General features: G+C 38.7%; 4 protein-coding genes across 8 annotated transcripts in view; 2 read left to right on the top strand and 2 right to left on the bottom strand.

Moving 5' to 3' along the window:
- The first annotated feature begins 209 nt into the window (after nt 1-209).
- On the top strand, nt 210-10,135 carry LOC123872848 (ubiquitin carboxyl-terminal hydrolase 30 homolog). Its single transcript, XM_045917431.1, has 9 exons — nt 210-657; nt 1,955-2,127; nt 2,934-3,105; nt 3,504-3,673; nt 4,219-4,306; nt 5,035-5,171; nt 5,677-5,808; nt 6,232-6,419; nt 6,965-10,135. The coding sequence occupies exons 1-9, from the start codon at nt 387-389 to the stop codon at nt 7,089-7,091; spliced, it is 1,458 nt and encodes a 485-aa protein (XP_045773387.1). The 5' UTR covers nt 210-386; the 3' UTR covers nt 7,092-10,135.
- Nucleotides 10,136-13,219: 3,084 nt separating this feature from the next.
- LOC123872856 (eukaryotic translation initiation factor 6) lies at nt 13,220-14,726 on the bottom strand. Its single transcript, XM_045917448.1, has 2 exons — nt 14,031-14,726; nt 13,220-13,542 (listed from the first exon to the last, which is right to left on the bottom strand). The coding sequence occupies exons 1-2, from the start codon at nt 14,593-14,595 to the stop codon at nt 13,370-13,372; spliced, it is 738 nt and encodes a 245-aa protein (XP_045773404.1). The 5' UTR covers nt 14,596-14,726; the 3' UTR covers nt 13,220-13,369.
- A 172-nt stretch (nt 14,727-14,898) lies between these two features.
- On the top strand, nt 14,899-20,046 carry LOC123872850. Of its 2 annotated transcripts, XM_045917433.1 has the most exons (7): nt 14,899-15,197; nt 15,873-15,986; nt 16,346-16,451; nt 16,694-16,845; nt 17,312-17,538; nt 18,145-18,365; nt 18,922-20,046. In XM_045917433.1, the coding sequence occupies exons 1-7, from the start codon at nt 15,009-15,011 to the stop codon at nt 19,164-19,166; spliced, it is 1,254 nt and encodes a 417-aa protein (XP_045773389.1). In that variant the 5' UTR covers nt 14,899-15,008; the 3' UTR covers nt 19,167-20,046. The 2 variants fall into 2 exon arrangements, with proteins under 2 accessions (XP_045773389.1, XP_045773390.1); XM_045917434.1 differs by lacking the exon at nt 15,873-15,986.
- A 68-nt stretch (nt 20,047-20,114) lies between these two features.
- LOC123872836 (microtubule-associated protein futsch) overlaps nt 20,115-22,706 on the bottom strand; it is a 119,621-nt gene continuing 117,029 nt past the window's right edge. For 3 of the 4 annotated variants that reach the window (XM_045917405.1, XM_045917406.1, XM_045917410.1), the window contains 2 exons: nt 21,736-21,887; nt 20,115-21,349 (listed from right to left, as the gene is read on the bottom strand). In XM_045917405.1, the coding sequence (XP_045773361.1) occupies nt 21,226-21,349; nt 21,736-21,887 (276 nt within the window). In that variant the 3' untranslated portion in view covers nt 20,115-21,225. Of the gene's footprint in view, nt 21,350-21,735; nt 21,888-22,706 lie in introns of those variants that run through there. The other variant, XM_045917409.1, reaches the window with a different exon arrangement.

Below are 22,706 nucleotides of genomic sequence, written 5' to 3'. Positions count from 1 at the left end.
TGAAAGAATAGATAGATATTTTTTTGCAAATATGAACTTTCAAGTTTTATGGAGTACCATATTATTTATGGATATGTATTTGATAAAATTAAAAAATATAATATACAGAAAAAACGTACTGAGTAATTTTGCGTGTAACGAAAAAAACGTTGGATTATTCTTTGCCAGAAACGTCAAACTTTCAGCAATCCTTTAAACGTCTCACGTCTGTCAAAAGAAACGAAACTATGAAACTAATGTCACAACTCACAATAGAAGTCCCAAAATTAATATTTTTCTACTGAGAAATCGTAATAATAATGGATTTTTCTTATCCTTGTTGCATTTGAGTTGGAGTTGTATGTAAAAAGAATGTGTGAAAAATACTGAGAGACTAAAGTGTTAGTATGGATGGTGGTGACAGGATTTTAGTGGCCGCAGGGCTCACTGCGGCGGTGGTTGTAGGAGCCTTTGTGCTTTGGGGGCCTGGAGGAGCTCCTAGAGTTCGCAAGCGTCGAGGGCAGATAGCAGGGCTCCAGAACTTGGGCAGGACCTGCTTCTTGAACACCTTATTACAGGCGCTCGCAGCGTGCCCTACATTTATTGAGTGGCTAAAGAAGTACGCTAAAGCAAATGCCCATAATAGTATGATTACGACACTGTATACAGTTATTGAAGGTTTGTAAACAATGGAACAATAAGGAATTATTGCATATTTTAGATATTCATTTATGGCAGATTATATAATGGAATTTTGTTATGAATATTATGTGCTTAATGTAACAGTCTACAATTTAAATTGATATTTAATATGTATTATGTATCTGTGTTTTATCATAAATCACAATAAAGGCAGTCTACAAGTGTAAATTAAAAATTTATAACACCCCGACAAGTGAAGGCATCTTGACAGCTTGACATAAATTTGTCAATTGACATAATATTAAGAACCTAACGGTTATCTAACCTTCTTTTCTACAAGAAAACTAGAAAAGAGCTGATAACTCTTAAACAGCTGAACCAATTTTTTTGGATTATAGCTAAGAACACTCTCGATCGAGCCACCTTTCAAACAAAAAAAAGTAAATCAAAATCGGTTCATTCGTTTAGGCGCTACGATGCCACAGACAGATACACAGATACACACGTCAAACTTATAACACCCCTCTTTTTGGGTCGGGGGTTAAAAACTCAAATACTAAAAGAAACTGGGAAGTGTCATTTCATACCTGTGATAGTCATTTTTCTAAAACACTTTCGAAAAGCAAATTCAAATAACTTTTTATTACCTACTTACTAAACTATTTCCAACATTAGTCTGTATTAAATATAAGGCAGCCATTTTATAAATAAGAATGGTATGATACTTTAAGCTCCCACTGTAAATCCAGGAATCCTTATAACTTCATCCAATCTGTCTGTCCATCAGTGTCACTGCCACTTTAAAAATAAAGCTATAAAGTTGAAATTTTGCTGTTATAGAAACCTATTACAACTACATTTCAGAGGCAATGTTTAAATTTTACAAAATAAAAATTGTCATAGTTTTTATCAAATAGCATGATTACAGAACTATCTTATATGCATGTCCTGACTGACACACACACTTGACTCAGTTGTTTTCACCTCCCTATATAAAATCTCAAAGGCAGGTGGTAAACCACCTGCCTTCTTATCTTGCCTTTCAAATTACAGTCAAACTTGCTTTCATAGTTAGTTAGGTTAAGTAGGTTAAGATTTGCTAACAAATAAGTTTAAGTTACATGTACTAACAATAATATGATCCTTTTGGTTGTTTGAAATAAAACATTTATTTATTTATTTGTGTTTTCATAATCTATACTAATAAATAAAATTGACATAGTAATATAGTTTAAAACTCTTAATAATGACTCCAAAATAAAATTTGGAAAAGTTTCTGCCATTAATCAATGGATTTCATAGGGCTTAGTATTGACTATATGTTTATTTGTAGTGGTAAATGGCACACACGAATCAGCACGTGGCACGCCAGTTTGTCCCCTGGGTGTGCTGCAGTCCCTCAGAGCGGCGGGGTGGGTAGTGCCCGCAGACCAGCAGGATGCTCATGAGCTGCTGCATGTGCTGCTGTCCTGCATCGAGGAGGAGACTGCTGCTATGGCTAAGAAGGTTTGTCACTACACTAGGCATGTCAGTGTGTCTACTTTGCATGTTTGACCTTAGTTTGATGTCAGAGCTAATAGGCAATAAACCTTCAAAATATCAAATGGGTTCCAGGTGTATGCCATGAATGGAATGACTTTCCATATGTTGATTTCAAAGTATATGTGGTTGCAGTGTCATGTTAAGTGTCGCTGTGTGACACATATGGACCCTGTATTTGTGGTGTCATATAAGCTGCATCTTTGCTTTCCTTTTTCTAAAAAGGTGCTGATTCCAAAAAATGTGGAATTTTCACAAGCTGATATTTCTAAAAAGAATAGTAAGAAAGACCAAGGGTTATAATTTGGTACTATGAGGCAAAATTTTTTAGAAAACTCAGTTTTTTCTCACTCTCTTTTTCAGTGATGACTACTACTTTTTGGAATTAACTATTTTTTAGCAGAAAGATGGTGGTAGATCGTAGCTCGACACAAGTGGTACCCTGTGATGCCGTGTCATGTACGACACGTGGGCCACAATAGTTGCATTGTTATGTAAACATCTGCGAGAAGACCTGTTAAAAAAAAAAAAAATCTTTTTTTTTGTATTGGAAGGGTATATTATTCCTACACTTAGCAATTTACATAGTATAGTATACATAGAGGCATTAATAGACTAGAATAATTTTATTCTAAATAACTTTTGCAAGTGCTTTTGGATCGTCAAAAGAATTTACCACTGGTTCAGAATAACATTCCTACTGAGAAAAACCAGCAAGAGGCTGGTTGCTCTTTTGCTCTTTTACATGTAGTAATGGGGTGGTATTTGGGCAGCCGGGCTGTCTGTCGGACGCGCTGGGGCTGGGCGGCGCGCGCGCATGGTCGGCGCTGGCGTCGCCCGCGTCGCCGCCCGCCGCGCCGCTGTCGCTGCGTGGCGAGGGCCCGGCGCGCCCCGCCCGCCCTGCCTCCGCCGCGCCGCCGGGCGAACCCGACCTGGCTGATCCTGGTAAATAGGGTCCACATATTCATCATCATCATCATTAATCTATTGCCGGCCTACTTCCTACTGAGCACATGTCTACACTCAAATAAAATAAATAAATAATTCACCATGCCAGTCAATGTCATATGTTTTGAATAATCCTGACTAGATGATACCCGCGACTTCGCGTGGATATAGGATTTTTAATTCCAGGGCAACTCTCTAATGTTCCAGGACAAAAGTAGCCTATGTGTCAAGTCAGAGTATAAACCAAGTAGGTCCAAGTGGTTCTGGCGTGAAAGAGTAACAAGCATAAACACACATACAAACTTTCACCTTTATAATATTAGTGTGATAATAAAATTAATTAAGCTGCATGGTGGATCAATTCGACCCTAGTCTGAGAAGCTGTTGTTTGTCAGACGAGCCAGCCCCAGAGCCGATGCAGCTGAAGAAAGGCGTGTCGCGCTCGTTCTGCCACCTCAGCTCCGTGGGCAGGCGCTGGGCGGCCGCGCCCGCCCGCCCGCCCGCGCAGCCGCCCACACGCGGCACCCTGGCGTCGCGGACGCACTGCACAGTTTGCTCTACCAAGGTACGGTCAGCCTCAGAATTTGAGTAGCAATTCGTCAAAACTATTGCATCAACCTGTCGCACTTATGACCTTTTACTATAAACACGCCACACACGCATGTGCATAACCATGCCACGGGAATATGATCATTAAGGTGCTAAACGACTTACGGCCTTTGACTGTACACCTGTGTTTTTAATTGGACAACATCATGATAAACCTATCGCCGGCTAACTACTGGGCACAAATCTTCTATCAGAATTGACCATAGTCTACCTAACTGGCCAAGTTTTTTATTTATTTATAGACTAGCGCTTTTCTGCAATTAAACTTGCTGGCAAGTGATGATGCAGCCTCACATGGAGCGCACTTGTCTTGAAGATTCCTAGAGAAGAAGACTGATGCCGGAAGGGCGGTTCATATTGTAACGGCTCGGATTAAAAACAAGGAAGCAAATAGACAGAAAAAAACGTTTATTTTTTTCAAATCGCTTCGTAATAAGTATTTGAATTTCTCTTAAATTGATTGAAAACCCAGGAATTTAGAAATTTAAATACTTCTTCCAGAGTCCCGTCCGTTATGACAAGTTCGACAGCATCTCACTGTCCATGGCGAACGCTAGCACAGGACTCTCGGGCACATTTAGCTTATCCGGTAAGTAGTTACGCGTTATTTTAGACAAAGAATACTGTAACTTGTAATCCTTAATTCCTATTTGAAAACAGTATCTTTACAACTTGCCTGGTACACTTCAACCGCTCGTTGTGCCAGATCTTTTTTTCCACGCACATGCAAACTGTGGAACTCTCCTGTGGTGTTCCCGCTAGATTTCAACGTGGGGTTATTCAAGGGGCGGAACAACAAATTCCTAAAAGGCCGGCAACGCATTGGTGGTTGCTCTGGTGCTGCGAAGGTTCATGAGCGACGGTAGTCACTTAATATCAGGTGACCTGACTGCTGTTTTAATTTCTCAAGTCCTTAAAATGTAAGATTAGCCAGTGCATAGTTAATAAATTTTGGCGTCTAGTGAATACTGATACATTTTAAAAAAAATGATGTTCATCATCATTACAATCACAATATGTTGCCACCACCCATCCACTTCTTACCAACGTTGATAGTATTTGAGAGTCGAAACATTTTAGCATTAAGGTAAAATAGCCCTTAACTGCCCTGTTTTAATGCTCAAGTTTGTACATATACAGCCAGCGCTCTGAACGGAAACGATGCGCAATTAAATGGAACTGAATTTTTGACTTTAAATCAAGAAGCTTTAGGGCCATTTTACTTTGACGTTATTTTGTTTTGACTGTCGAATACTATCTAAATTGAAGTAAAATGTTATACTGGTACTGTACCAGAGCTATTGGTTATATGTCAAGCTTTGCTGCGCGCGTTCACTGCGCCGGAGATGGTGAAAGGCGTGCGCTGCACCAAGTGCTGCCCCGAGGACGCCGCCGCGCCGCCCAACAGCGAGCACGCCTACACCAAACACATACGCACCGTCAACTTCGGCAAGGTAACGCAGTAATATTCTCTTATGTATATATACACGCGATCGGAGAGAGATCAGGCGTAGGCCTAACTTTAAATCGGCCCAGTCATTAAGGCGCTACGGTGGAACGCACAGAATCTGATACAAACATATACATTGCTAAAATCATAACCGTTCCTTTTATCTTTGCCGTAGTCGGGTAAAAAAGCAATGATGTGATCTACGTTCGAGTGCGCTTGCCTAGAAGATATCTATTCACTGTTGCTTTGAAGGTATATTTAGGTTATATAATATGCGACAGGTAACATTATAAACCGTATCGGAAACGTTTCGCACGAGTAAATTGAATGTCGACCATATAATAATGTCACCATGCTCCACAATAGAGTAAAAAGGTTTTTTATTTAAATAAAACTTTCAAAATTCAACCAGAAAAATTTAACTTGCAGCTGTGCAATTGTTTTTGTCGTAGAAAGAAACAGATGGCGTTACCTCCGTATTAATACGTAATTATATTTCGCTTGAGCAGTTGCCGCGCTGCCTGGTGCTGCAGATAGCGCGCGTGGAGTGGCGCGGCGGCGGGCCGAGCAAGCGCGGCGAGCATGTCGCCTTCCCGGAAACGCTGTGCATGGCGCCCTTCGCCGCGCAGCAACGACCACAGGTATGCAGGGCCTCAAGCGAGTGCTTGACTTTGACCATCTTTTTGGCGGCTGAAAACTGAGCCCAAGAACTGGTCCGCGCAAGAGTCACAAAAAACGGAAATTATCCCAGTGATCCAGAATATTGTTATTGCGTCGAGAGCTATAACTAACTTTTCAACCGCCAATAAAGTGCACTAGACGGGTCTGCCGGCGAAATCAAATTTAATTTGGTTTTTCACAATTTGAAAGGTAATACAACAAAGTAGGCTTATGGCATTCTAATAACGCCAATGGCAGTATCATCGCCATAGGTTTATATAAAAATCTTTACTTGAAAGTGTTTAGTTTAAGAAATTAGTCAAAATAATGAGTTTGACGTGAGTTACTCACAAATTAGTCGACACTCTGACTCGTAATAAATCCTGCAATTAAAATGATTACAGCCAGACCTAGTGTCCCTGATGGGCGAAGGTCGCCTGCGAAGTAGTCTATCAGTCCTCAACGCATCGGCGAGCAACGCAGCGGACGACCGCGCGCTGTACCGCCTCACCGCCGTGGTGGTGCACGTGGGCGGCCCCAAGTCCGGCCACTTCGCCACCTACCGTCGCGGGAACGGGTTTGAGAGCAAACGGTATGTATATCTGTCTAAAGCCGGACATATAGTATCCCTATAGAAGGTTGACTCCGGAGTAGTCTTCGACGCATCAGTAAATAAATAATTTACAACAAATATGTAAAGCTGTGATAGCCTAGTGGTTAGAACGTCCGGCTTCTAATCAGAAAGTCGTGGGTTCGATCCTGGGCACGCACCTCTAACTTTTCAGTAATGTGCGTTTTAAGCAATTGAATATCACTTGCTCTAACGGCGAAGGAAAGCATCGTGAGGAAACCTGCATGCATGAAAGTTCTCCATGTTCTCAAAGGTGTGTGAAGTCTGAAAATTCGCATTGGGCCAGCGTGGCTGACTAAGTATGGCTTAAACCCTTCTCGCGTGAGCATAGCGCACGTGAAATCTCTTGATAAATCTTGCTTTATAGACTACTGCTATGTTATAGATTATTATAGATTATTGTTGGCAACTAAGTCATTACTAAAATAATAAAAAAATTGCATCTAGTAAAAACAAATAGGTAATGCCGAAAAGTAGTTGTTCATAAGCTCACGAACCCCCTACAGATGGTGGTACACGTCGGACACGCTAGTACACGAGGTGTCGCTGCAGGAGGTCCTGCGCTGCGCCGCATACATGCTGTTTTACGAGAGGCTCATCGACCCCCCACCGCCCATCACTACGCACTTTTAAACTACGGAGCTAAAGCGACGAAAAGAGTGAATTGCCAGTTAACGTGCAGAATGTGAGGTGAACCCCTTGGCACGAAGATCAGAGGTAATTGCGATCGTCACACTGTAACTATCAGACTACGGCGATAGGCCTCCAGTACTCTGTGCTTTCGCCTCGCGTTTTTCGAACGATGTCTTAAAACGCAAGTTTTAACTGTCTCGCATTTCTAAACGTTTTTGATCTTTATGATCCATCCCTTTAAAATTGAGTGAATTCCTAATAGCGTCACGATTTTTCATAATGATGCACTACTCGAGGACATGATTCAATCCGTCAATAAATATTCAATAACATTATTTGTTTCAATCATTTTATAGAAGCGTCATATTGATCAACTTTTTAAGTCTACAAAAAATATTCCCTCTAGAAATTCCGGAGTATAAATAATGACTAACTACGTAACTCCTCGAAAACTCCTTTAGCTGCATAAGAATGTTGGGTAAAAATCGGTTCACACGTTTTAATCGATAGTTCGGATAAACCGATAGACTAGATCAACAGGCGTTTAAGTTTTATTATATTAATAACTCATACTTTAACTGAAAATTATAATATGAACTTTACAATGGACACTTATAATAAAGTCATAGACAAAAATTCAATTTTATTTTTGTATAGACATTGAAATATGTTTCGCAATATTTATTGACAGTCTGAACCTTAAAACAATGATATTTGTATATATCGAGTCTCCTTACTCGACTCATTTTTGATATTTGTTACTTATGTACTTATTACCATTAAATAGCTTTGAGTACAATGGGTTACTTGTTTTACAACAGTGCCCTAATAAAAATGGCTTATACATGATACTAGGCCGCGGATACACTTACAACTTACATGATTAACTTACGACTTTACTTATGTAAACACTTATGAGTACATTTATAGTGCGGCCGTTTTAAGTTTGCGTTTTTGACATGTGTTAGTTACATACAAAATAATATTGTGTGCTCTCTCGCACACATTATTGTTTAGGTGTCAAAAACGTATACTTAAAACGGTCGCTCTGTACCTTAGTTTTATTGCCAATTAACTACGCAAGTGACTTACGTGAGTAAAACTTACAGGTGTAATCGTGGCTTTATGTGAGTTGTAAGAAATAAACACGACTGAATATGGTTGTTCTGAAATGAACTTATAGTTTAGTGATAATACGTATGTGTTAGACATTTATATATTTTACAAGTGTGTACCTACTATAGTAGCGAAGAATTTATTAAAATGGAAGTTTGTAATTATATTATTGTTTAGATTTTAGATATTATTCGTTTTAATGTTGATTGAAGCATTATTTATTTGTAAATAGTACGCTTCAAGCCATGTTGATACGGATGTGGTCACATTGTTATGGCTCTACTTTAGTTTGACAATTGTTCATTTCTGTATGCACCTTATAATTATTTATCATCGAGTATGTAACCCTTAAAGCAGCCATACGCGTACGTATTGCTTAGTAAAAGTTTTACCACTTGTTCTGGTATTGGTATTGATTCTAATGGCAACTGAATTCGAGAGTATTCAAATCTTTTTTTACCAAAATGTTAAAAGATAAGGAAAAACAAATGTATTTTCATTTAAAACTGTCAAATATCGTGACTTAGTTGCCAGTCTTGCACATAGCCAATTCAATTGTAAAATTCTTTTTCATTTTTCCGTCCTTTTTTAGCAAAAGATGTAGGACACTTTAAATTTAGTTTAAAAAAGACATCAGAATCAATGCCACTATATTATTACACCTTATATATACTTAACCAATAAAAGAATAAAGAAGACGAAGAAAAGTCAAAGAACGCTTTTTTATCTAAGATGGACTGAGTCGCAAATAAAAAAAAGGGTTATGTGCTTAACATGGATACCTCCACTAGCATTTGAAATTACTCGTATTTTCCTATTGCATTTTTGGAAACGCTAGAAACATATCTCTCGTGAATTTTCTACGAAACGTTTTTCATTCTATAATGATGATCTAAAATTCTATAATCCTGCTTAATTATTCTAAAACTTTGGGAAGCCATTTTGTAAAAATAAAAGTACTTACCGAGACTTGTATCGACAGATAGTTTTTACAACAATAATTTAGTTTGTACCTAATGAATACTAAACCATTTAGAAAAGAATGGAATAATATTTTAAACTTTTTTAAACTGATAATTTTGTCAAGTTTAGTTTTTATAAACATTTTTTTTTGTTTTTTTGGTGTGTATAGTTAAATTATCAAAAAATATGTACTTACTTAAACTATTTATTAATTTATATTTTTTTACTGTAATACCTATTGTATTTTTATGTTTGGTGAAAAATTTATCTGTCGATATACCTATGTGTACATTTTTATATGTTTATTGTCTAAAAACGTTGGCGTCCTTGATTCTCCTTAATAATACTAAGATGTTAGGTTAGTATATAACTAACTTTGCTGGTTCTAAATTTTTTTATGTATTTGCTTACATAGTTTTTATGTATAACATATTATTGTTGTGTTTATTAGTTAGAGGTATAAGTCAGGAATAGCTGCTTGAAGTGCCTCCACCTGATAATGATAATTGCAAAAAGAAGATAATGAGATATTTGGTTAGTCTGGGTGATTAGTTAACTATTATTTTTAAACTGACGGGACTAAAAGTAGTGCAATTCCAGTCACAATACTCTTTAGAGAAGAATGGCATGGTTTTTCGTACCTCCAAAAGTCGTACCATTATCTGAACATATTTCTTTTGGTAAACCCTGTGTTTTCGAAAATCATTGAAAACTTAAAAAGTGCTATGTATAAGTTGCCATAAAAGAGGCTGTTTTGTAACAAATGATAATAGTGGTTAAGATAATGTTACATCTGCTTAATATTAGATAGCAAGTCTGATATTGAATTTTATCAATCGTTGAATTAAGTCTGTATTTCTAAAATTCTAAACTATGCTCACTTTTGACCCTTAAGAGCACTATAGACTTTAAAATATGATCTTTTGTAAAAAGAACAATATCATAAAATGTTTTTAAATATGTGACTTAAGTGGTCTTACTGTACCTAATTAAATGTCCTTCACTGATCGTGCTAACATAGGGGAATGGTCTACGATCGCATCGTGTATTCGTGTTCTGTGAATGAAGTATCTAAATGTACATTGATTTTTATAATGAATTCTATATATCTAATTACTGCTGCATTTACATTATAGTTAAAATTTGTATTATATCGATTTAGTTCCTTAGACCTAATTCGCACGAGCGTTAAAAAAGCGTTGCGTTAAAACCCGGCGTTGCGCTGAAAATACAAAGTGCGCGTTAAAAAAGCGTTGACGCGTGAACAGATACTTGGAAATGCATTTGTTCTATTTGAACGCTTTTTTAACGGACGTTAAAAAAGCTCTCGTGCGAATGAGGCCTTAATGTTAATACAACATTATTTTTTTTGGATACTATAAATATAGGCTGGGCGCACATTGACAACCGTCGCCTAATGTCTAGCAATCGGTCGTTGACGGGTTTTCCGTTAACGTAAATTGGCCGTTGATTTTCGTGCGTCAACTTTCGAGCAACTTGTTAACATGATGACCTACCATGTTATTCTTAACACAAGTGTAAATTAAAAAATAACACCCCCGACGATCCAAAGTATTTGAATTTTCCAAAACATCATTTTCAAATAAATAATTATGTATTTAGGCAACGTCCATCTTGACAGCTTGACATTTGTCTATTGACATAATATTATGAACCTAACGGTTATCTAACCTTCTTTTCTACAAGAAAACTAGAAAAGAGCTGATAACTCTTAAACGGCTGAACCAATTTTTTTAGATTATAGCTAAGAACACTCTCGATCAAGCCACCTTTCAAACAAAAAAAACTAAATTAAAATCGGTTCATTCGTTTAGGCGCTACGATGCCACAGACAGATACACAGATACACAGATACACACGTCAAACTTATAACACCCCTCTTTTTGGGTCGGGGGTTAAAAAGAGAAAGTTTCAGCGGTCGACGATGTGTGATGCGAATGCGATGTGATTCCCGTTCTACGAGTAGTAGTTAATTGATAGATGGTCAACAGTTGATACGAGATTGACGATTGATTTAACAGCTAGTGGTTTAGTTCAACCCCATTGCTTCTATGAAATGTATTCATTTCCATTCAGACACTCCTCTGACTCAGAGTGTCTCTAAAAATCCTATGCTGCTGAAATAAGTGATCGCTTGGGCGATAGGTGCCAAAAAGCGTTCAGCCTAAATATCCACAATTTGTAGACATGGGATTTTTCTACCTACAATTTTCATGTTTCGTCCATTGCATCCACTATCATATTTCGTCCAATTTTTTTTAAATGATTTGTACTTGTATTTTGTTGTAAATAATATTTCCTTGTTTATTTTTTATAATAGACTATTGTTTTATTTTGGTAAGATACTTTAATTCGATTAGTTATAGGCAGCTTAGTTATGTTTTAGATACTGACTCCATATTTTAGGTTGGCTTACATTTCCGCCGCTACGATTTTAGAAATAAAAAAATCGGTCACGTGGAGTCGGACTCGTACATGAAGGGTTCCGTATCATCACATAAGATATACCTAACACGTTTATGGAGAATACTGCAAGTTAATGATGGACAGCGCCATCTATATTAATTTTTTTCATAAACATATTTGTTTTTTGTAACAAATTCACGGGTTTCGGGTTTTTTCCTTTACTTGAGTTATAACCTACTTTCCATTTAAGAGTAAATCAACGGGTACCCTATCCCATATAGGCTTTCTTGACAGACACGACAGAAAGACAGACCACAAAGTGATTATTTTCCTTTTGAGGTACGGAACCCGAAAAACATGTCGTGGCGCCGCCAATAAGCCAACCCTTAACTGAAACATTTTTATCATAAGAATGGAATACCTATCATATCATAAGTGGCATAATATTGTTTAGTTTTGTTCCTAGTGTGATTGGGACTTGGTTTGGCTTCCGATGGAACCGTTGTGTCAATGTAGATAGGATGACCTGTTTGATCTTATTATTAATATTATTGATAAATAAAGTGTATTATTAAATTATTGGTCTGGTTTTTTTGTTACCTACCCCTGGAAGTTACACCTTAAGTATATCGACTCATTCACTTGCAGAATGCTTTGCCCTTTAATGCTCTCAGCCTTCAGCTGTAGAGACTCTAAATAGTTCAAATGATATAAATAGCTATAGCTTATAACTAGAGGCTAGATGCTCAGACAAGCTTTGGAGGAAGAAAAGCTTTTACTATGAGTACCTTTTGCATTATTTATAAAAAACTGGTCAAGTGCGAATCAAAGTCGTAAATGTAGGGTTCTGTGCCATTTTTTTTTTTTTTTTTAAAAGAATGTTAGCCATTTTAATCATGACTAACATTCCCCTTTCCCCTCCAACTAAGCGTAAAGCTGTGCTAGGAGTGGGTACGACAATAGTGCAACGGGTGGGGTTTGAACCGCCGACCTTTCGGATTTCAGTCCGCTCCTATAACCGTTGAGCTATTGAGGCTTCGAAGGCATTGTACAAAAAATAACAATTTAACCAATGTTAGTGATGTAATCCAAATTCACTGTTTTCGGATTTTTCCCTTTTCTTGTGCTATACCTACCTATCTGCCAAACATGATTCTAGGTCAACTGGAAACACCCTATAGATTAGATTGTTTCATAATATGATAACATGTTGATTTTTCAATTAAATCATGATTGACTAGAAATAATTTTTTTAAAGTGTTCATTATTATTTAGTGTCGCAGAAAAACTTCAATCAGGTAAATTAATCTAGAGCTTTTCTATGGCAAAAGACAGTTGATTGTTGTTTAGTGTACCACCAAATAATGTTAGCATGTACCTACCATTTTTTTTCTATAAATTAGAAAAAAATTGTTTATACACTGGGCTGCAGTCAGATCTGGTGGCAAGCTTTGATATAGCCTCAAATAGAGCATGCATGCATAGAAGATGCCTTTTGACTCTTCTTGAAGGTACCTATATTAAAATTGGAAGGGAAAACTGATGCAGGAAGAGTGTTCCATATCCTGGCAGTTTGAATGAGAAATGTTAGCAAGTTAACATCAGTATTTAAAAAAAAGCAATAACGTTTATTATTTTTTATTATGTACTTAATTAGTGTAAAAACACAGGTCACAGACAGTTTGGTAATCTGATCAACAGAAATTTTACATACAAAACAATATTATAATAAAAATTGCAGGTAGATACAGCCCATCCGGACTACACAGGTGTTATGACATACTATCGATGAGGGAGGCACGCATTGTGGAAGTTATGGCAGTCGGCTTAGCATCGTTTAGCTTGAAGACACTCTCTATCACAGATATCTCTGTTGACGTAGTGTCCATACCACAGAAGGCACACCAATCATTGACCACCAATCCAGCAGCAACTACTTCACTACCTACAAAAAAATAGGAAACATATTAAGAATTAGCTTTTACAGTCATTTATGTATCACTGAGTATTAAGCATTTTCATACTTAAATCATCATCACTTAAAAACAAATGTATAGGTCTTTAAACTACAATAATTCTGCCATGTTAGCCAACTTTCATCTTTGCATTCTCAGTTAGCACTAGATGAGATGCTACAATATTAATATTTAAAAATTAATATATTAGTCCATGTAGATTATTTCAAATGTCTCTTACACTATGTTTGGGAGTACCTTGTCATAAAAAATATTCAGCTGTGTTTGAGGTTATATAAAACAAACTATGGTGAAAGATACACAGTTAATCTGATATTAGTTATATGCTTTTAGTTAAGCTATTATTTAGATTGGTTCAGTAGTTTATGAGTAATTCATACACAAACCAATACAAAACAGTTGTAAAAGACTGACTGAACTTCAAAATAATAATTAATTATTGAGCTGAAAATATTACCTCTATTGACCGTCCCAGCTACTAATGGAACTTGTAGTAAAGACGACAACTCGTCCTGGTCCTGTATAGTCGTTTTAGGGTGCACCAAGCCCCCTCTGTTAGTTAGCGCTGTGTATGAGCCTACTAACACATTTCCCGCGACTGTCTGTCTGAAGACCTCGACGTTTAATGTGTCTGCGAGGATTTCTTCCGTGTCCTTATCTAAATCAGGGTGTACGAGGGCTACGTAGTCGTTGCAAGCGATTACATTACCGAGCGCGCTTAAGCGCTCCTCGACCCTTTGTACTTTGACTGTATCCGGCAAGCTATTCCGTATATGTTGCAACTCTGTGTCTGTGGTCGACGAGGGAACAAGCAGCCCGTTCTTGTTCGCAACAGTCATCCTCCCGATGATCCTGCATCCAGCTATACTGATATGCACCACTGGAATCGTATCCGCGAGCTCAGCTTCGAACACGCTGTAGAAGTTCTCCGAGCCGCCGATAGCGACGAGGCAGTACGAGTTTGTCAGTTTACTAAACACTCCCACTTCGTTATTATTCTCGAATTGTACACGAACCGCCATGATTATTAGATTTCTTCACAAGTAGCGTGCAGTTTCAGGATATTTCACAAGTTATTTTGGTTTCACGTGGAGAGAAGAAAACACAGAAGTCAGAAGGAACGCGATCAATGCTTTTTATTTGTCAATGTCACTTTGAAGTTTTAACTTTTTTAATGATTCTGAGTTGTCAACTCTTATTTCTCTATGTTGTGCAATCGGAAGCGTTCAAGTTGGCAATGAAACAAAATTATACAGTATAATCTATCTGTATAATTTCTGATGCTGACAAGACACGGACAAGATGATTTTAAAAGAATTGTCGTTTTTGACGGTTGTCATTCAATAATTTTGAAAAATATGTGTGAAAATATCGGGTAAATTTTCTTGTTTTGATAAAAAAATTAAAATGTTTCCGGACCGGTATAAGTGGTGCAATGCATAGCTTAGCAAACCTGAACTATCTAGTAAACGCTAATGAGATCCCAACATTTCCAAGCGATAGAGTTCAAGACTTGAGACGAGCAATTCTTGCGCCGGTTTTTTACAGACCAAATATCCAACAAACCTTGCAAAGAATTAATTTTAGATTCCATAGAACTTGCAGCTTTTATAATTTAATACGGGTAATTTACCAAGAGAATTTAAAATTGGATACCTAACTTTATTGTAAAAACATTTAGTTAAGTTATTAACCTGTCTAGAGCGCTATATGGTAGTGCAACCAGGGTGGGTGTACGCTTAGTTGCGCAACCGAACAGACATTGGACCCCCTCCCTATATAGGTGTATTATACATTTTGTTGGTAGCGCGACCTGGTTGCGACTCCGCTGGTGTCCTAGGGAGATAGGGCACATAGTGCATTCTTACACGAGACAATCAGATTTGGGCTTCAACAGCTATAGGTAGGTAACTCCTCCTAGTCACATAAGCGCAAAACTTGTAGGAACTAGACTGTCTACAAGTTGATGGGAGTTTAAGACAGTAATGCTAGTATTGGCGTCACTCAGAAAAGCAGGTATTATTTAAATATTTTTATCGAATTATTGGAATGTCTTCCCAAAAACCTACGCAAAAACACAGGTTCAATGCGTAGAGATTATCCAAGAGTTTTAATCTAAACAAACTAATGCCAAAACACCCGTATTAATGCAAGTCAATCTTGTTGGCCTCCTAGCAACAGATTGTATGACATCGAATGAGCCAAATATCGATTTTATCAAACTACCTTCATCAGATAATTTAATAATTTTATATTAATCACGTTAAAAAATAAGAATGAACTGTATAAACTTGTCCAGGAGTGTAATGTAGCGGAAGGTCAGACGCTGCTCATATTCTGGGGTACGAGGAGTTCGGAGAGCAGGCTGACTGTAAGCATGTCTGCGTCGAGTTGCTCGTCACTTCACATGCCCGTAAGCTTCATTGCGCCTTAGCTTTTCATCCTTCATTATTATCTAAAGTAAATAGAAACCCCAACGGATATTGGTTTTTCAAACTATGTGCCCTGCCCATTGCTACTTCATGTTTGCAATCCGCTGAACTATGTCGGTTACTCTGATTCTCCTACGGTTCTCCTCATTCGCGATTTGATCTCGTAGAGACACTCCATAGCTCTCACCATCGCTCGGTGAGTGACTTCAACGAAACAATAGAAATTAGATTTATTGTAGTATAGGTGAGTAAAAGGCCTCACAGATCTTACCGAGCGTTTTCCATATCTATTAGTGTCGACTTTCATGTTTTCCTTTCCCTATTTGCTGTTATTTTCCAGCCTAGCGCACATGTTGCTAATACCACCGTTCATCGCGACAAGGATTTGCGCTCCACAGCTCAACAGACCGACATTAGCTGTCGTTCTCCGGAAATAGGATCACCAGGTAAATTTTCTTCTGTAAATCTTAATTTTTTTAGTTTAGTGATTAGCCTTGAAATAATAAATTATATCTGCATGTTAAAAACTAACATTTAGTTTGTAAAATACTACATGCCCAATTAACAAATTTCCTCTTTTTAGAAGTTGCTGAATTTATTATTATTTAAGTATTTATTTTGTGAATAGCCTCAGAAAATACTGTTTTTTATAAGGCAGGCCAATAAAGATATCTGTTGCAACTCGCAGTAAACCTGACGGAAAGCGAGGAGCAGCGTTTGATTCGCGAGCGCGTGGCAGATTCCCTGACATTCTCCTCGCCTGCCTCTTCCCTGCTGCCACCGACCCGCCGCTCCGTGTCCATACTGGGCTCTGTTTGTGCTCTGCTGCTTAAGAAACAGGTTTGCAGTGTCGCCTTTAGTAAAATGACAACCTAGTAAAATCCCACTTCTGATGTTAGGACGGTTAAATAAATAAATACCCTTTCCAGCCAAGACAACAAAAATAATAATAATAGATAGAGTGCTATATATACAGTCCCCGGGGAGTTAAGGAGACGACCAAAGTTTATATGCTCCTTGGTTCCTCGAGACCCAGGTATCCTTTCTTAAGTCTAGCTGGCTCAACGGGACGCTGCCTCAGCTAAATGCGGCCGTCAGTCAATTGCAGCGCTGGTTTTCAGGCATATATATATTCACATATGGCATATATATCACGGTCTGATAATAATAATACACTTATCAAGACACAACGAGTGTATCCGCCAAGTTTGTGGCTGGTTCGCCTGTGCCGTACCGCGGCACCATCGTTGAGGTGAATCGCCTTCGCTGAGCGTTGGCTGCTGCTGTAAAGAGGCTGAATGGTCAGGCTTCAGGCGCCAAGGACGCACCCAGCGTGACCGGCAGCCAGCGCTCGGACAACATCTGCCGCATCTGCTTCGGCGGCGAGTCGGCGGAGCGGCTGGTGCGCCCGTGCTCCTGCCGCGGCACCATCGCGGCGGTGCACCGCTCATGCCTGGAGCGCTGGCTGCTGCAGGCCGCCACTTCCTACTGCGAGCTCTGTCGCCATCACTACGTCGTCAGCCGCAGTCACAAGTATGTGAATAACAGTACCTACTAAAATATACCCACTTAAATTACGAATAAAGTTATATTTAAGGCGATATTTGGCTCACAATTTACTTTACTTATATCGTCTATCATCATAGAGTTCAGACAGTTTCTAACGGGTCTAAATTTCTTGAAATGGGAGATGTCTATCTGTGCTTTGGGAGAGCTAAGCATAGTGCTTCTGCGGTATTAGAAAAGGTCTTAAAATACTACTTAAAATAGTTTATTACAAATTGGTTACGCGATGGTTCGATGAAATATCCTAGCCATAAAACTCGAAAACTCTGCATCCAGGTCCAATAATAATGGGATCCAAGATCCCATTTTCTCGGAGTGGTCTATCTCCAATAATCTAGATCGTGTCATTTTCAACCGACAGACGTCCACTGCAGCTGGATATAGGTATCCACACGCCACCTTGCAGCGCCTGAATCCAGTGGTTCCCTGCAACTCGTTTTATGTTGTCTGTCCACCTAATGACTCGGGTCTTCCAACGCTGCGCTTTGCGCTTTCCGGTGATCGTCATTCTTGCAACTCGGGACCCCAGCAGCCAAGTTTAGTCGAATGTATATGCGGCGCTGATGCACTCAGGTGGTCGTGGGCGCGGTCGCTGCTGGAGTGGGCGCGCTCGGGGCGGGGGCGCGCGCTGGCTGCCGACGCGTGGAGGGGCGCGGCGCTGGGAGCCGCGTCGGTGCTGGGCACGGCGCGCGCGCTGCACGCGTGCGACGCGGTCTTGCAGGCGGGGGCTAGGCGGGGAGGAGGCGTCGCGTTGGCTGCTAACCTGTTCTCATCGCTACTCATTGGTATTATTGGTGAGCATCATATATATAAGTTGCCATTTTCTGACTGTACCATAGCGTGGGATTTTAGTTGGCACTGGTAGCAACAAAATTAATAAGTAGTTAGGATCAAAACTCTTTTAAGATTAACACCTATTCGAAGAATTGTGATCTCTTTAGATTCCAGAAGTCATCAGGAGGTAATTCTGGATGTTCCTGGCAAGTTATGCGTGGACTACTTGCAATTCTTTAAATAAATCATTACGTCATAGAGAGATTTCATTGACTGTAGGTACTAGGTAGGTAGTTAGCAAACGTGACCCAGAAAATAGAAGCAACCGTCTGAGCTTTCAGTTGCGCACAAGATGGTGTAGTTATAATTGCTGTTCCTTGTCGGCCCTTGTCAGTAGAATCTGCATTCCGAATCGGCAGTAGAGTCACAGACGCAGCATAAATAAATGAATTTCGATTTTGACAAAAATTATGTTGAATTTGACGAACATTGACGACTCTCTTTATGTACCTAGGTACTTTTAAAAGAAATACCGCGGCAATACTTCAACCGCTTATGATACCTAAACTTTTCCAGGCGCTCTCAACGGCTTGCTAACCACTTGGATGCTCCTCAAGATCCAAGAGCACCAGATGTCGTGGCGTGCGTGGCGCGATAGCACGCTGCACGTGCACGTGGCCCTCGGAGACACGACGCCCACGCAAAGCACGGCGTCCATAGCCACCGTGGTCGGGGACTCCCCTGACGCCACGGCGGACCGGGCTACTAACATTGCTGACCCTTTTATGGTTGCACTTCCTTATACCTTATCGGAACCTTAACAAAAACCCAATAAAACCACCCACCTATAGAATTTTTCCAGTTTTATACTCTCTTCTTATTGACTGCCTTGGTTCTATATCCTGAGTGAAATTTTGGCTTTTATGCAGGTTTTGAAAAATTAAATTAATATAGCAACAAATAAGATTCAAAAATGTCGCAAATGTTTGTATATCTAGTCATATCTACATGTGCCTTCATAATAATACTTTTTGCAGTTGTATTTACGCGACACATTACTGTTCCATCATTTTGCTAACTAACCACTTTTATTTATGTTTCTTAAAACTGGAAATAAAACACCGATTAAAAATTGTTAATCATAATATTTTATTTCATTATAATTATATTATTATTATCAATATAAATTATGTTTTTAAATTATTATAGTCAATTATATAAAATTATTTCAGTAGGTAATAGAGACAATTATTATTTCAAGCAATTAAATAAAACTAGTACGTCAACATTGTAATAGAATATTGTTAGAGAAGTAATTCGTAGTTGAATCGCTATGACATTCAAATAATAACTTCAAAGTCAAACTTGACAGTTATTGTATGAAGAGGTGTCAAGTTTGACCTTTCAAATTCTTTTTCGCGGGTAGTTACGAATTTAATGCCATAGACTAGGGATCTGCACAGAGCGATTTGAGGATGCATCTTGCTTATATAGATGAATAAGTGAAGAAGATTCTCGCTTCGAAGCTTACAGTGCGTCGTGTTTAAACATATTTATAGCGAATATAATACCAAATTAACGGCTATGACCTACAAATACAAAATACTTATATCATTCGAAATATAAACCGTAGACAGAGAAAACTATAGACTTAACTTCCATAAGAAAGACGTATTTATAGAAATGTTTAATTAGGAAAAGGGCACAGATACCTAAAGTTTACAGGTACTGTCCAACTTAATTACGTGACTATCATTTTTTTTTAATTAAGGCACGGTCATGTCTATAAATTTCTTAGTTTACGGCAAAAGTTATTGTTAGTAAATCTTACGGGCTAGATATAAAAAATCACATACATCTTGAGATTAAAAATAAATAGGAGGAGTGTATACGAGACTGCGCGGAGAAACGGCGAGTTGGGCGAACTTGATAAACATCTGACAACATAACACAAACAATAACAACACACACACCAAACGATAAATAGACGGAACCAAGTAACGGGCAAGTAAAACACTATACTGCCAGTTGCCACGCGTAACTTGTGCGACGCAAAGCGCGTGGCACATCTGGTCACTGCGTGTGTATTATATTATTATGTTAAAACTGGACTAGAATTTCCAATAACATATGATATTTTGTAACACACTCTTTTACATTTCGCATTTTGTTACAATATGACTACAATGCCCTTGTCATAGGGAATCAGGGTCATTTTTATGAAAACATTTGTGAGAGGTCCCTCTATTTTTCGTTTAGTCTATGTCACATACACTCTTTGGACTCATTAATCTTCCACAATACATATTTGTGACCTAAACGTTCGACTATCTTAACGCTCTAGCTACTAAACATTACTAAACGGGAAAATGCTACTTTGCTACTCTAGATTGCTATTCTACTAAGTAGTAGTATCGAGACACGGGATACTAAACTAACAAAAACTTTACAAAGGAAACTTTAAAACCTTGTTATATTAATTTACTTTAGAAATACAAATCATTTTTGGCAAAGTTTTTGACATTTTATACATACCTATCTTACTCTCACCCAGGACAAGAAAAATTTCTAAAGATAACAAGATTCTAATGTTGCAGTAGGATGCATAAATTGCCTCCTTATTACCAAACTATTGTTGATTGTGTTGTTTTGTTATCATTGCTATAATTGTTATGTGGGTCATCATTCGTTTTTCCCACCAATAGTAGCCATAATTTCTAAGTCCAAGAAAACTACAACCAACTTTTACTCGTACATGCTTCTGTAGGTTGGTTCGCAAGTCACCACCAAGGTCGACAAGGTGTGATTCAATCAAAGTTTGGTAATAGAGGGGTAAAAAGTAGCATGTTCCCGTTCCACTGCGGGGCGATAGAGCGACATTCAGCGCTCGTCCTTGAAGCGGCGGTAGATGGACTGCACGTACGTGAACACGCACTTCCAGTCCGGCTTGCGCATCGCCACCATGTCGTCCACGTCCAGCAGTGGGTAGATGCCCGCCTTCTCACTGGAAAGGACAATATACCTGGTCAGGATCTAATCTGTTGGTTTTTCTATAAATAGTGCCGAGCATGTTATACATTGACTAATAACCTCCTTTTTTCATCAAATAACTTTATGCGTCGAATTAGAGATTTAGGTATACTTTTTTGGTAATTTCAGTTTATATGAGAAGCTGGGCAAACCATCGATTTACATTGCAAAACCTGAAATTGGTGATTTAGAGAGAGAGGACTGTATGTGATTTTGGCGATACATCCTAAGCTCGGTGATCCAAAGAGACTCTTGACCTCTTGAACTCATGCTTATCTTCATGAAGTCTTTATAAGCATTGTCGATGTAGCAGTAACTGGTGATCGATGAAAAGGTTAAATTACATAGCAGTGAACTTACTCGGCAATTTTGAAGGCGAGCGTGAAGTTGTGTCGGCGCTTGTCCGGCGAGAGCGTCGTGTAGTCGAACGCGTCCGGCAGGAAGTGGTGCAGCAACGCGCAGAACGCCAGCCCGTCCGCCCAGCTCGTCGAGAAGTTCTCCAGCTTCACATTCTGCCAACACAACAGCGCAGCTCAAAATACATGTTCCAGAAACGACGAAAACCCCGACATCTCCATGTAAACGCATGCTCCAGAAACGACGACACTCCCACATTTCCATTTACAGATGTGGCGTACCCACCTAGCTAACTCTGCAAATAATACTCCAGAAACGATAGAATATCCATCATTCCTGTTTGACGGTGTGGCGTAATAATCCCGATCAAACAGGGTCCAGAAACGACGGAAACCTGCCAGATGTGCCATTAAAACCCAAGCGGCCTATATTCTTTCGAAAATATGGGAAACCATCATCCACGAACATGCCAACAAATCGATATTTCGTCTTTTAAGTTCTCTCGAAGCAATGGAAAACGCAAAACTCCCCAACAGCTAGGTGACTAGATGTATAAGATCTTATATACGATACAGACAAAGTAACGTCACATGTAACGTGCTGCATTGTGTTGCAATATATTCTGGCGTGACGATAATATAATATCTTTCCAAAGTGATAAGAAACCAAATGGGACCTAAATGAGCAGCTACATCTGAAGATCTAACAACTTGATAGGCAAAAGAGAGTATTTCAAACAGACCTTTGACCTCTGCTCGATTCTCTGTATAACACAAAAAATCGAAATCAAAATAGTAACAAGAACATCCAAGTTGGATATCCATTATCCATCTCACAAATTAACCGAGTTACGTTCGTTTAAATCACTTCTATTCCAATAATTCAACCTTATTATGATGGCACAATATGAGGTTGAATGATTCAATAACTCTGGTTTGGATGATTATTATCATGGCTTTGGTTTTAGTACCTAT

The sequence above is a fragment of the Maniola jurtina genome, chromosome 15 (assembly GCF_905333055.1).
Source record: "Maniola jurtina chromosome 15, ilManJurt1.1, whole genome shotgun sequence".
Classification (NCBI taxonomy): Eukaryota; Metazoa; Arthropoda; class Insecta; order Lepidoptera; family Nymphalidae; genus Maniola; species Maniola jurtina.
The sequence above is the reverse complement of the archived record's forward strand: the minus strand, read 5'-3'. Positions and strand labels throughout refer to the sequence as shown.

Excerpts from the sequence above, each read along its gene's own strand:
- LOC123872856 (XM_045917448.1), bottom strand. The coding sequence starts at position 14,595 with ATGGCGGTTCGTGTACAATTCGAGAATAATAACGAAGTGGGAGTGTTT. Across the intron at positions 13,543-14,030 it reads AGCTGGGACGGTCAATAGAG|GTAGTGAAGTAGTTGCTGCT; the intron begins GTAATATTTTCA and ends ATTTTTTTGTAG.
- LOC123872850 (XM_045917433.1), top strand. The coding sequence starts at position 15,009 with ATGCATAGCTTAGCAAACCTGAACTATCTAGTAAACGCTAATGAGATC. Across the intron at positions 15,198-15,872 it reads GCTTTTATAATTTAATACGG|GAGTGTAATGTAGCGGAAGG; the intron begins GTAATTTACCAA and ends AAACTTGTCCAG. Across the intron at positions 16,846-17,311 it reads CTCTGCTGCTTAAGAAACAG|GCTTCAGGCGCCAAGGACGC; the intron begins GTTTGCAGTGTC and ends CTGAATGGTCAG.
- LOC123872848 (XM_045917431.1), top strand. The coding sequence starts at position 387 with ATGGATGGTGGTGACAGGATTTTAGTGGCCGCAGGGCTCACTGCGGCG. Across the intron at positions 5,172-5,676 it reads GCACCGTCAACTTCGGCAAG|TTGCCGCGCTGCCTGGTGCT; the intron begins GTAACGCAGTAA and ends TCGCTTGAGCAG. Across the intron at positions 5,809-6,231 it reads CCGCGCAGCAACGACCACAG|CCAGACCTAGTGTCCCTGAT; the intron begins GTATGCAGGGCC and ends AAATGATTACAG.